Source organism: Meriones unguiculatus, chromosome 5 (assembly GCF_030254825.1).
Source record: "Meriones unguiculatus strain TT.TT164.6M chromosome 5, Bangor_MerUng_6.1, whole genome shotgun sequence".
In the NCBI taxonomy this organism is placed as follows: Eukaryota; Metazoa; Chordata; class Mammalia; order Rodentia; family Muridae; genus Meriones; species Meriones unguiculatus.
The window spans coordinates 130,504,044-130,517,109 of record NC_083353.1 but is presented as its reverse complement, the minus strand read 5'-3'; the positions used below and the strand labels follow the sequence as shown (position 1 = coordinate 130,517,109).

Below are 13,066 nucleotides of genomic sequence, written 5' to 3'. Positions count from 1 at the left end.
CTGGAAGAGCCTGGAGGGCAGTGGTCACCTGTGACGGGAGCACTCTCCTCCAGATGTGCTCACCCGTGATGGGAGCACTCCCCTCCAGCTGTGCCCAGGCTGTGATGGGAGCGCTCCCCTCCAGATGTGGTCATCCTCTGTTGGCAGGAAATCTTGGCATGCATGAAAGGACCTAGGCTGGTTGGTCTCTCCCCTCCTTTCCTTCTCCCTCTCCTCTTCCTCTTTCCCCTCTGCCCTCCCCCTCCCTCTCTTCTTATCCGAAGCTGTATGCTTAGCTTCTCTTGCTCCTGACCAGGAGAGGGAGGAAGTGTTTCCAGGATACTTTAGATCATCCCTTGCTGCTTGCCCATCAGGTCCAGCATGAAGGGGTCCCCCTTCCTATCCTCACAGTTCTCCTGCTCCCCCCTGCCTAGTCCAGTCATTCTAACATGTTTTGTGAACTGAGTCATCTGAAGTTGAGGCCCCGGGCAGCTGCCTGACCACTGAGATTGTCGTTAGTGACCTTCTGGGACCTTGCTCTCTTCCTCAGCTGTTCGAAGGCTTGAAGGCTTTCCGGGGAGTCGACAATAAGATCCGGCTGTTCCGACCAGACCTCAACATGAGCAGGATGCACCGCTCCGCCGTCAGGAGCACTCTGCCAGTACGTACATTTGTTCCCTTCAGTTTCATCCCATCCCCTTAATCCAAAGAAAACAAAAGGAAAAAAGCCACTGCTGAATAATTGCATCTGCTTTTCAGGCGAACCGTTCGAATGTGAATGCTGACCTTAATTACGTGAACCCTTCAATGAAAGGTCAGAGGACATCTTGCAGGAGTCAGTTCTCTCGGCCACATGGGTGGATGGCAAGTGCCTTCACCTGCTGAGCCATCTTACTGTGTGAATTCTAGGGCCTCTGTAGGAGAAGAGCATGAAAGCCCAGCCCAGGGAGCCTAACCTGCTTGTCTGAGGTCACTCAGGAGGAGGCCAGGAAAGTGGGCTGAGCTTTCTTTGATTTCCTAGCCTGAGCACCATGGGATTGATCAAACTTCATGTCTGGCCACCTGCACCCAAGACCTGACGAGGTGACATGGGTTGCCTTTGTAGCCGTAATGACATCCATGCACGGTGGTCATGCTAGCATGTGGCACTGCTCCGCCTTGTGTAGCTCACTGAGTCCTGAAGGTGTCCCTCTCCGGCCTGTGGCTCCATGGAAACTGCTTGACCATTTTACAAAGCGTTTCTGTCACCTTTTGGCATGGAGTTGTCCCCTGAGGAATCAGCTGCCCGTCTTTCTGCCCATCGTTCAGGTCATAGCACACACTGGCGCCATTCCTCACTGGCGCCTCAGCAGCAGCTTCCTGTGTTGAAAAGGCAGGAGCCCTCAACTTTCAAACACAAATTTTATCTTTATTTTCCTTAGTGGTTTGTGTTTTTATGTTTCCTGAGTAAGAAGTTGTTTTGAACCTTAAAGTTGTATATATTATCTATCTATCTATCTATCTATCTATCTATCTATCTATCTATCTATCTGTCATCTATCTATCTATCTATCTATCTATCTATCTATCTATCATCTATCATCTATCTATCTATCTATCTATCTATCTATCTATCTATCTATCTATCTATCTATCTATCCTATATTAATTTTTTAAGACAGTTTCTCTGTGTCCTAGAACAACTCTGTAGCCCAGGGTGGCCTTGAACTCAGAGATCCACCTGCCTCTGCCTCTCAAGTGCTGGGAGTAAAGGCGTGCACCAACCACCTCCACCCAGCCAATACCGTTAATTTTTAAAATAGAAGCCATGATATTTCGAAGCCATGATATTTCGTTACACGTGATCATAATATCCATTTACAATTGAGAATAGGAGGTCACAGATGTCAATTTTAAAATAGAAGTCATAATATTTCATTAGATTTGAGTATAAAATCCAATTATAATTGATATGGAGTTTTAATAAGAGGCCACAGATGTCCATTTTTTTTAAAAAATCATAATTTGTTACATTTGAGTGTAAAATGTAATTATAACTGATGTGGGAGTAAGGTTAATAGGGATCTAATTTCTTTTTCAAAAATCTGATTTTGTTTGTTTCTCAGTTTATTTGGGGGAAGGGAGGCAAGTATTCAAAACACAGCTTGGCTCCCTCTGTACCCTGTGGGTTCTAGGGAGTGAATTCAGGTGGCAGCACATCCCTTTACAAGCTGAGCCATCTTTAAGCCTCAGGGAGTCTAACTTTTTCTTTTTTCTTACGAATTACTCATGCTTATATGATTTTTATTTTGCCAGAGGGATTCACAGACATGTTCTCAGCATTTATCACGGATGCCTTTCCTGATGTTGCACGTTGTAGGAGAGTAAAATAAAAGTTGCTCAGGAGCCGACTGGGACTGTAACAGGGGGAAGCTGAGCGTCTGTCAGTTCTCTGATCCCCAAGTCTGTGTCGCGTCCTTGGTCGGCCTCACTGGGGATTCTGTCTTCTCAGGTGTTTGACAAGGAGGAGCTTCTAGCGTGCATTCTGCGGCTTCTACAGATAGACCAGGAGTGGGTCCCCTACTCCACCTCCGCCAGCCTCTACGTCCGCCCCACATTCATCGGAACCGAGGTACGGACCGGCTCTCTATCTGGGGGGAGGTTTTTATGATTTAAAACGTCTTTTAAGATTATTTATTTATTTTATGTATGTGTGTGAGTGGGCGTGTGTGCCCTCAGTGTGTGTGGAGTGTTGGTTCTTTCCTTCTGCTTTGTGGGGTGTGGGATGGAGCTTGCAGAGTTAGGGTTGGCAGCAAGGGCTGGCATCCTCACGGAGACAGCTTGTGCGCCCCAAATGTCATTTTACGGTACTAAAGGCTGAAGCTGGGGGCTTGCATGTTTAGCTGGGCTTTGTCTCCAGCCTGCTTTTCTTTGTTAAGCTTTTAGGGTGTGTTTTGAAACACATAAACACACACACACGCACACACACACACACCTGTCCCAGTGTCATTCACGTTTCCATTCATCCTCCCAATTGTTGAGGCCATCTTTCACGTGAAAAAATGAGTTAGCATGTATTTTAGGCTTTGCCGGTAACAGTTTGTCACCATCAATTTGGTAACTGTAGGTAATTCCCCCAGGATTAACTGAAGGAAAAAGGATGATGGTGATGTTTGCCCCCTACCCCCATCAAGGCTGATGCTAGTGCTGAGCCTGCGGGGGTGGGGTGGGGTGGGGTGAGGGTGGGGTGGGGGTGTGCCTCTCCTCACACAGACCTTTGGAGGGTTAGCTCTAGGACCACATCCATCTCTCATCGATTCTGTCGAAGTGGGCTTCATTTCTGTGCTGGGGGTGGGGGGGATGAGACCTTTCTTTACTCCGCGTCAGGAACCCAGGAAGCAGCTTTGCTCTCAGACTGGCTGCAGGAGTTGAGGATAGTGAGCTGGGGAGAGTGAGGACAAGGCCACCGTCTTCCTGAATTCCAGGGTGGCATTCTTGCTCTCCGTGCCCTGCTGGGCCTGGGCATTCTTGCTTTCCGTGCCCTGCTAGGCCTGACATCTGGGAGGTGTCTTTACCGAGGGTTTCAGCACCCATGCAGAGACCCAGGCTGCCTTGTCCTTTTCTGCTCGGTCCGTGGGGGTGTTTGTCAGTCTAAGCGTGGAGTCACTGTTCTCAGAGATGATGTTCAGAGTCCCTGCAAAGGAAGCCAGAGGACAGAGTTGTTACCTAATAGCAGAGCCCGTGAAAGGCTGGGGTGACCTTCAAATGTGGTGGTTTTGTTTGTATATGACAAGGTCTTGTGTAGTCTGGGTGGGCCTGAACTCACAGTGTAGCCCAGGCTGGCCTTGGCTGCACGGTGATCCTCCCGCCTCAGGCTCTCAAATGTTTGAAATTGCCGGTGCACGCCTCCGTGGCTGCCTCTATGGCCATCTTACTAAGAATGTGTCGTCTTTCTGCAAATGCTTGACAAGCTAGTCACTAACAACACCTGTTGCTCCTGCAAAAACCCACGTTTAGTTTCTAGCACCCATAAGGTGGCTCACAGCCATCCATAGCTCCAGTCACAGGGAATCCAAAGCCCTCCTGGCCTCCGCACGGACCAGGCACACACACAGTGCATGATTAAGATGGCCCTACAGTTTATAGAGTTCACTGGTTATCGAACCAGAAAGAAATCAGGAGAGCTAAGAGGGCAACGCGTGTTGGTCTACACGTGATAAGCAGGATGCTGAGGGGCGGGTATCACGAGCAGCTAACTCAGGCTGGGGTGTGTGAGGGGGGAGAGCTTGGATGGAGGGGGGATGAGTTCAGTGTGATGGCTGCTCTGTCACAATGCCACCGGGACTTCATGACTTTTCTATTGCTGTGATTAAAGACCGTGACCAAAAGCTGCCTGGGAAACGGTTTATTTCAGCTTATGTGAGGTCCTGGAAGAAAGTTCGCCATGGCAGGGCCGGTGTGGCCACAGGCAGAGGGAAGTGGCGGGAGCAGGAAGCTGGCAGGTCACATTTTCATCCACACTGGGGGTGAGGGGTGGAGGGTGGGGGGTGGGGTTGAGAACGGAGGAAGTGGGGTCAGGATACAAACCCTCAAAGCCCAGTGACTGACTTCCTCCAGCAATGGTTGCACCCTCCTGGGTGGTTCCACAGCCTTCCCAGACGTAGCCACCAACTGGGACCAAGCATTGAGTCGGTAAGCCTCCCCCCAACCCCTGCAGCCTGGGTAGCTTAAGCCACAGTTACTCTGCTGTGTTTTGGAAGCTGGGCATCTGAGCCTGATCGTGGCTGGCTTCCGGTGAGGCTTCCCTTCCAACCAGTCCTCGCTGGCCCTTGTCTACCAATAAGGAACAGAGTTTTAGTGGCCTTTTTCCTTTGTAAGGACCAAGTCCAGCTGGAGGCTTTACTTTTTGAGAGCTCACTTGATGTAAGTGCCGCCTAAGGCCCCGTGTCTTAGGACAGTCACATCGGAGCTGTGACGGTCCATCCTCACTGGCTGCCAACTGCTTTCGCAGTCCCCCAGGAGACACTGACCCTAGGTGAGTCTGTGAGGGCGTTAATGGAGAGGTTTAGCTGAGCAGAAAAGACCTGTCCTGAATGTGGCTGGCACCAACCCATGGGCTTGAGCCCTTGACCCTTTAAAAGGGAAACTGTCTGCTTCCTGACTGTGCCACAGCGTGGCCAGACGCTCCACAGTCCCTGTGCCACCCTTTCCCACCAGAACGGATGCGCCTTCAAATGTGAGCCAGTCTTTTTGTCATGGAGTTGCTCCTGCTGCTTTGTTTGTTTTATCACAGCAGCGAGAAGCCATTAATGCAGAAAGTCGGGGCTTCGGCATGGATTTCAGAGGGCACGAGTCAGTTGTCGATAGGGGTGTGGAAGGTGGTGGAGAGGGCGGGGGAGCTGAATGGGCACACCATGCTGAGCACAGCACACAGAGTGTGAGAGCCATGGGAGGAGGCCAGGCAGCAGCATGTGCATTCAGGGAAGGTCTTGGGTACTGCGTTGATTATTGCTGTTGTTATTATATGTATGTTATCATATGTCTGCTGTCTGCATGTTTGTATGTGCACCACATAGATGCCTTCCTTGGGCATAACAGCACCCCTCATTTACAGATTCCTTGCCATTTGTTTTCCATTTTATTTTTTAAAAGGGTTTATTTTTCATTCTCTGTGTGTGTGTGCTTGTGTGAGTTTGGTATGTGTGCAGTTGATGGTTTAGACCAGAAGAGGGTTTTGAATCCCTGGGAGCCAGTGTTTGACTTAGGAACCGCAAGAGCCACAGGCTCTCTTAACTCCCTGGAGCCCTCTCTCCAGCCCTAAGTTCTTCATTTTTTTAAAGTCTTACATCGCCAAGATTATCTTGACCCCTTAATCCTCCTGCCTCAGCCTCCCAAGCGCTGAGATGACAGGTTTATGCCATGACTCCATTTTCTTCTTTCACTCCGAAGCCTTTTCTCCAGTGAGAGAGAAAGGCTGCTTTGAGGCCCCCGTGAGCCCCGAGGGCCCAGGCACCTATGCTTTGCTTCTGTTTGCTTTGGCCAGAATTGTCCTGGGTGCGCCTCTGCTCTCCGCCGCTGAGGCCACACTAATGAAATTTCTCAGCTCACTGACTCCTTTCTGCCACCCTTCAAACAACCCGTGACATCAGCCTTTCCGTGCAGGGAATTCGGGGTGACCCAGAAAGAAGGAATTCTCACTGTGAAGTAGCCTTTCTTTCTCACCACACCTAAGCGCCATAGTCTGTGAGGAGCACAGCTGTGTCCCACGATTGTGAAGCTTAGGAAACGCTCTTCCTCTGTCCCTGCACACACACACACACACACACACACACACACACACACACCAGCATTAGTGTTTCAGCCTCAGTGTGGTCTCTGAAATGTTACAGCCTTTTCCATTCTTTATTTAAATTACTGGGGAATACAAAGTCCAGCCAATTGTCTCTGGGAAGGCTGGCTCTAGCGCAGTGGTATTACGCGTACCTAGTGTGTGTGTTAAACTCACAGCTTCTCCTCAGAAACAACCCCCTGCCCCAAGCGGTAGCCAAGAGTGGTGGCGTGTTCCTGTAACCGCGGTACATGGGAGGCTGACACAGGAGGATTGCTCAGAGTCTGAGGCTAGCCTGGGCTACGTATGGAGACCCTGTCCTTCACATCTAAAACAGAACCACCCTGAAATGTGTTCTGGAGACAAACAGACCTGTTGGAAGTGCTCGAAGCCCTCACTGGTGGCTGACATCCTTAGTTCTTGCTTAATTTCACGGCTTTTGCTTAATCAGAAACAACTTTTCATCATCCCAGAATTTTGTTGCCTATCATTTGATTGACATCACAGAATAAAACTCCCCTAATGGGAACTTGTGATCTAAGTCGCTTTTCAGGGTAGAAGAGAGGATTGGAGCAAGGGGATAAGTCAGGGGTCCCAAGCGTGTGTTTGTGTGTGTGTGTGTGTGGGGGCTGTTACCAAGCTCCTTCTTGGAGCTCAGGGTGGCATTGACTCCCACTTAGTATTGCAGTGGCTTTGAGAGTTTCTCCCTGGCTGCTCCCCAAGGAAAGTCAGTGAGTTCTTTGACGGTCTAATTATTTTTATTTTATGCCTGTGAGTGTTTTGTCTGCGTGTATTATCTGTGCACGTGGGTGCAATGCCCACTTGAGGCCAGGAAAGGGCCCTGAGTCTCCTGGGGTTGGAATTACAGACAGTTGGGAGACAGTGTGGGTGCTGGGAACCAAAGAGCAGCCAGTGCTCTTACCTGCCACCTCTTCACCCTCAGTGAGTTCTTTTCATGGACAGACTATGCAGGTAAGCGATGGAAGGTTCCTAAGCCATGCTCCACAGGGGAACTTCAGGCTTGCAGATGTGAGTGGACCTGGCTAAAGTTTTAAAAACTACGAAGTCACATTCCTACACACAGCTTTGGCCAGCACTGAAAAATGCCATCATGTAACTTAGCTGTTGCTAAGGATGTGGATGTGAATGAAATGGCTCGAGATGCCTTTTCTAGAGGTCCTGAAGCCTACCTTTCTCTCTGCCTGTGCTCTCTGCCACCACCTAGTGGGACAGATGCAAACTACCTTGTCAAGGTCAAGGAGGCAAACTGATTCAAAGTGAAATTTGCTTTTGTACTATGGTGGAAAAGCTACAGGGCTTTGTGGGATCCGCCACAGATCTGCCTCCTCAGTCCAAATGAGGTGACATATAGTACAGAAAAAAAAATGATTTCATTTTTTCATGATTATACTTTTTTAGTATAATACAATTGTGTGAAATAGTGTGTGTGTGTGTGTGTGTGTGTCCCACCCAGTGAGGTGTCAAATGCTATTAGGTTGTACATAAGAAAAACAGTTCACTCAGAAATTTAAAAGCTAGATGTGGCCCTTAGAAAGCAGCCAGCATGTTGTGTCTGTAATTTACGCTGTGTCTGGGTTCCTTATCATTTGTATTGATCACTTTTCTGCCGCTGTGGTAAAACTCCATGAGCAAGGCCACTTATCAAAGGAAGGGCATGTGAGCTCACGACTCCAGAGGGAGAGCCTATAATGGTCGGGGCAGCATGGCAGCGGGTGGCTAGCAGGAAGCTGAGAATCGCTAACAAAAGGCAGCAAGCCAGGTGAGGCTGAGAACTCTGAGCACCGAGGCCCTGGGGAAGCAGACGCAGCTACTGGTCAAAGTTGCTCTGGTTCTTCTCAAAGGGGAGAATCCAGAGACAGAGTTCACCTAGCAGAGCAGAGCATACGTGCTGGAGAGAGCCTGGAGCAGGCCGACCTGTCTCGGAGGAGGGGCCCAGTGAGTTCCTGGTTGTGGACTATGAAATTCTAGTCTTCGTTAGCACATTCCTCCTCCTGACGAGTTGTGCCGGACTTTAAAAGGGTGATTCTATGGCTGTTTATAAGGCAGATATGATGGCGGGTTGGCTCTCCTGACCAGCTTCTAGAAAAGCCCACAGGGAAGAGAGAGACAACTGCAGGGAACCTGCTCTAGTGATGCTGGGCTCTTTGAGCTCTCACAGCCTCTGATGGCGCTTGTGTGTGGCTGCCAGGATAGTGCCCTCCTCTGAGCCCTCCCTTCCAGCTCAGTAGAAACACCCCAGCTGCAGCTTCAAGGCCATTTAAGTGGCTCCGCCCCCCAGAGATGTGATTTTCCTGGTTACCTCCCATCCCACTCCCTGTCTACCTGGTCTCAGCTCTTTGATTCATCGGACAAATGAACTTTCAGAGATAAGATGGTTCTGTCAGGCTGGGAAGGAACAGGCATGTATCCCCACACAGTGTCCCTCTCAGATGGGGGGAGCTCTCAAGATCGTCCCCTTGTACCAGGAGGGGAGCCTCACTTTCAATAAAGTTCCTGTTAAAGAAGGAACACGTTTAATGCCAGCACTCGGGAGGCAGACTTTGAGGTGAGTTCTAGGATAGCCAGGGCTATGGAGAGAGACTGTCTCAGAACAGACAAATGAGAAAACAAAGCATAAAACAAAACAAGGGGCTGGAGAGACGGTTAAGAACACTGGCTGCTCTTCCAAAGGTCCTGAGTTCAATTCCCAGCACCCACATGGCTGCTCACAACCATCTACAGTGAGATCTGATGCCCTCTTCTGCTGTTCATGCAGGCAGAACACTGTACACATAATAAATCAATTAAAAGAAAACACAAAGGAACCTCAAACACAAAACAAATCCAAAAGCCCTACAAACACAAGCCAGCCCAAAGGCAAAGGCTCTTCCTGCTCACTGACTAGCTTCTCCACCTCAGTTCAGTCACACACTTCATCAGCTTCTTCTAAGCTCTCAGAGCTGTGCTTGTTTCTCCTGATGGAGGGATGTGGGAGCGTGTCAGGTGACATTGCTACCCACAGGGGTGTGTGCGGGTGCGTGTGGGCACACATGCCGTGGTACAGCCCATGCTAGTGACTGCTGACAGACCTCTCCAGCTGCCTGTGCGTACTGTGACCTCTGAGTTCTCTGCGCTCCTTTTGGTACTCGTCCTGCCTGTCCCTGCCCTCTGCTGCTGACCACCTGCCATACCAGCAGGCATGATCACAGCCTACTTCCTCATATCCTCTCCCTCCCCCTCCCTTGCCGCACCCTCCACTCACAGTCCCCACATTTCTGGAGCCCCCAGCAGGCTGGGAAGAGAGTGGAAGGGGGCTGTGTCCTGGAGGTTAGAGACAGGCTCCTCATTCTTCCTGTCAGCAATAGCAGCAGCTCCAGCTGACACATGTATCTTCTTTTTCCCCTCTAAAATCATAACTCAGAAAACCAAAATTAAACTTAAAAAAAAATTAAGGCACAATTGTTTGCTTATTTTGCGTGTGTGCAGGGTGGTGGTAGGGGAGCGTGAACACCGTAGCGCGTATGTGGAGGTCAGAGGACAGCTTGTAGAGCTCGCTTCTCTCCACCATGTGAGGCTCAAGGATGAGGCTTCAGTTAGTCAAATGTTCAGACAGCAAGCATCCTTATCCACCGAGCCATCTTGTGCCCCATCCTGTCCTGCCCGCCCTCACTCCCAAAGCTAGACACCCACTTTCCGCACTTCCCATCGAAGGCTTTGTGTCCCTGGACTAGGGTTGGGTGAGCTCTGGGAGGTGGCACAGGCCTCATCCAGACCTGTAGGATGGCTCCTCGTCAGTCTCAGAGGTGTGGCTTTCCCTGTGTTTCAGCCATCTCTCGGAGTCAAGAAGCCGTCCAAAGCCCTGCTCTTTGTGATCCTGAGCCCCGTGGGACCTTATTTTTCCAGCGGAACCTTCACACCAGTGTCGCTGTGGGCCAATCCGAAGTACATCAGAGCCTGGGAAGGTGGAACTGGGGACTGCAAGATGGGCGGGTGAGTTGGTGTGAGCAGCCTTCCTCGTGCTGTGTGAGTGTGTTAGCCGTGTGCCGCCGTGACGTGTGTGTGTCAGCTGTGTGCCTCCGGTGGTGGCATGCGCAGCAGTGAGCAGCGGTTTGTGGGCTGAGATGTAGCGGCTGTTACCTGTGGCCCCTCTAAGGCGGTATCGACAGGGGTGACACGGGGCGTGTCTGAGCTCGGCTCCTCTCAAACAGGGGCTGGAGAGACGCCCCAGCAGCTGAGGGCAGGTGCTGCCCTGCCAGCCGGCTCCCTGGCATCTCACTCCCTCTTTTGGCCTTCATAGGCACATGACACACACACATACACACACACACACACACACACACACACACACACACACACACACGGTGTATGCTATTTGTGTTGCTGGGATGTTGTCTTTCACCATAAATGCCAGTGAGCAAGGCAGGCTTTAATTTAATGTGTGCGTTATTCACAGGGCCCGTGGTCTGAGGAGACAGTAGAATAACACCTTAATTGCTCACCTCACATCTCACGCGCACCCGGCACACTTTGCATGGAGGGTGGAGTGAGCACAAACCAGCCGGAAGGCCGAGCTTGGTCAGCTTCTGAGACCTGTGGCGTCCTTGCCGCTCGTGTCGGCTTCACAGTTTTATTTACACGTGTGAGTGCTTTGCCTGCGTGAAGGTCTGTGAGGCATGTTCTTCCCTGGAACCCTCGGAGGCCGGAAGAGGGCCTTGGGTCCCCGAAACGGCACTTCTAGGTGGTTATGGGCGGCCATGTGAGTGCTGAGACCTGAACCAGGGTCCTTTGCACTCCGAGCCTCTCTCTTGTTTCTTGGCCTCTCCCACCATTCTCTAACCCTTGGGCTCAAGCACTGCGATGTGTGACCAGGGAGATGGTAGAGAGGGTAACCTGGCATGAGCAGCGAGCATGTGCGGAGCCGGAAAGGTAGGTGTTTAGATTTCCAATGTGGAGTACAAAAGCCTCCTCCTGGGACAGAATAATAAAGGGCCCCTTTGTCCCTCTGGCCCACCATTGTTTGTACACTTGGCCACTGCCTCCTCCTTCCAGGCTCTCTCTGTCCTTGTATGACCAGCTTTTGTGGCACCAGGGTCGGTCTCAAAGTTGGACGGCCTCTTTGCCCTTAGCCTTCCTGTGGGGCAGCGTGTATCTCCCTGTGTGCAGGAGTGTCCCTGGCCATAACCTTGGTGCTGCCTGGAGACATCAGTGGCAACAGAGCACCTTGACATTCGGGGGATGAGGGTGAGTTTTCTGCCTCGGGCTTTAAGGGTCACGCCTGTGCTCAGTTGTGTGATGATGCTAAAAGCATGGGTGCGTTCACTGAGCATTTCGTGTGTTAGCATCGCGTGTTGGCGAATAACAAAACCAGGACACTCTGGGCTCCCATGTACAGCCACTCAACAGCTAGAGAGAGGGAGAAAAATGTAGGCAATTGAAGCATTAAAGAAGCCTGGGCATGGCAGACTTCACTTCAGTCTCTCGTGGCTTTGCCTTTCCCGACCCGTAGATCCAGGGGCATTCTGGGATTAGGTGGAGACGTATTAGCCTGAGGATTTGTTTCCCTCATACCTCACATCCTGGCCTGAGTCTCAGGTTAGTTCTTAAATCCTGTTTCCGCTCCCTCTTCTGTCAGGGCAGCATTTCTCCTTGACATCCTTGTTAATCTGCCCCACAGTTCTTTGCACACTTGTGTGTGGATGGGATGTGTGTGCCGTGGCATGCACATGGGTCAGGAGGCACCTCATGGACTCGTCCCTCCTTCCACGATGTGGGCCCTGGGGCTCAAACTCAGGTCGTCAGGCTTGCCAGAAAGTGCCCTACCTGCTCAGCCATTTTCTGGCCCTGGACAGTATTTTAAGGGGAAAGTTTGGAGAAAATTGGTCAGTTTGTCGGGGCCTCGGCTGAGGCAATGCCGGGTATTCCTTTCCCATGTTTGGTAAAGAAGACCGCTAATTGTCCAAAATTATAAGTGGATTATAGCAATTAGAGAGGTTGGCAGAGAAGCACTCCCGACTGACATCGTCCCTCTGTCCCAGTGGCTGGAACAATTGCTTTTTCTCTGGTGTGTGTCCACAGTGTATGTATGGAGGTGAGAGGCCAGGTCACGGGAGTTGGTTTTCTCCTGTCACTCTGTAGGATCTGAAGATGGAGAGTCAGTAGGCCTTCTAACCAAGCGTGAGCCGCCACCTTGTTAATCTCAAGTCTGTCACACACACACACACACACACACACACACACACACAGTCACATGAATGAATAAAAACCTGAGACTGTTAGAGTGGAAGGCGGGTGTGGGGTCAGGCATGTTTATAATTGGAGTGTTCTTTTCCTCACCAGCAACTACGGGGCGTCCCTCCTGGCGCAGTGTGAGGCGGTGGAGAACGGCTGCCAGCAGGTCCTGTGGCTGTACGGCAAGGACAACCAGATAACTGAAGTGGGCACGATGAACCTTTTCCTCTACTGGATAAATGAAGACGGAGGTAATGGCTCTACGACAGCTGGTGCAGCAAGGGCGGCTGCTGCGGAGCTCGCACAAGGCTTGGCCTCACATTCTTGTGGTTTGGCTTGAGACAGATGGCTCAGCACATAAGAGCGGGCTGCTCTCGCAGGGGACCTGGGTTTGATTTGGAGCACCCACACGGTGGCCCACGGCTGTCTGCAACTCTAGTTTTAGGGGATCTTGTGCCCCCTTCTGGACTCTTTGGGTACTACACACACGCACGCACACACGCACACACACACACACACACACACACACACACACACACAATACTGATACAT

At 50.9% G+C, this 13,066-nt stretch overlaps 1 protein-coding gene across 9 annotated transcripts in view; it reads left to right on the top strand.

Annotated features, from left to right (window-relative positions):
* The window catches only part of Bcat1 (branched chain amino acid transaminase 1), a 70,544-nt gene that overhangs the window by 38,066 nt on the left and 19,412 nt on the right, over nt 1–13,066 (top strand). For all 9 annotated transcript variants that reach the window (XM_021654202.2, XM_021654195.2, XM_060384474.1 and 6 more), the window contains 4 exons: nt 530–640; nt 2,471–2,590; nt 10,113–10,276; nt 12,623–12,765. In XM_021654202.2, the coding sequence (XP_021509877.1) occupies nt 530–640; nt 2,471–2,590; nt 10,113–10,276; nt 12,623–12,765 (538 nt within the window). The remainder of the gene's footprint in view (nt 1–529; nt 641–2,470; nt 2,591–10,112; nt 10,277–12,622; nt 12,766–13,066) is intronic.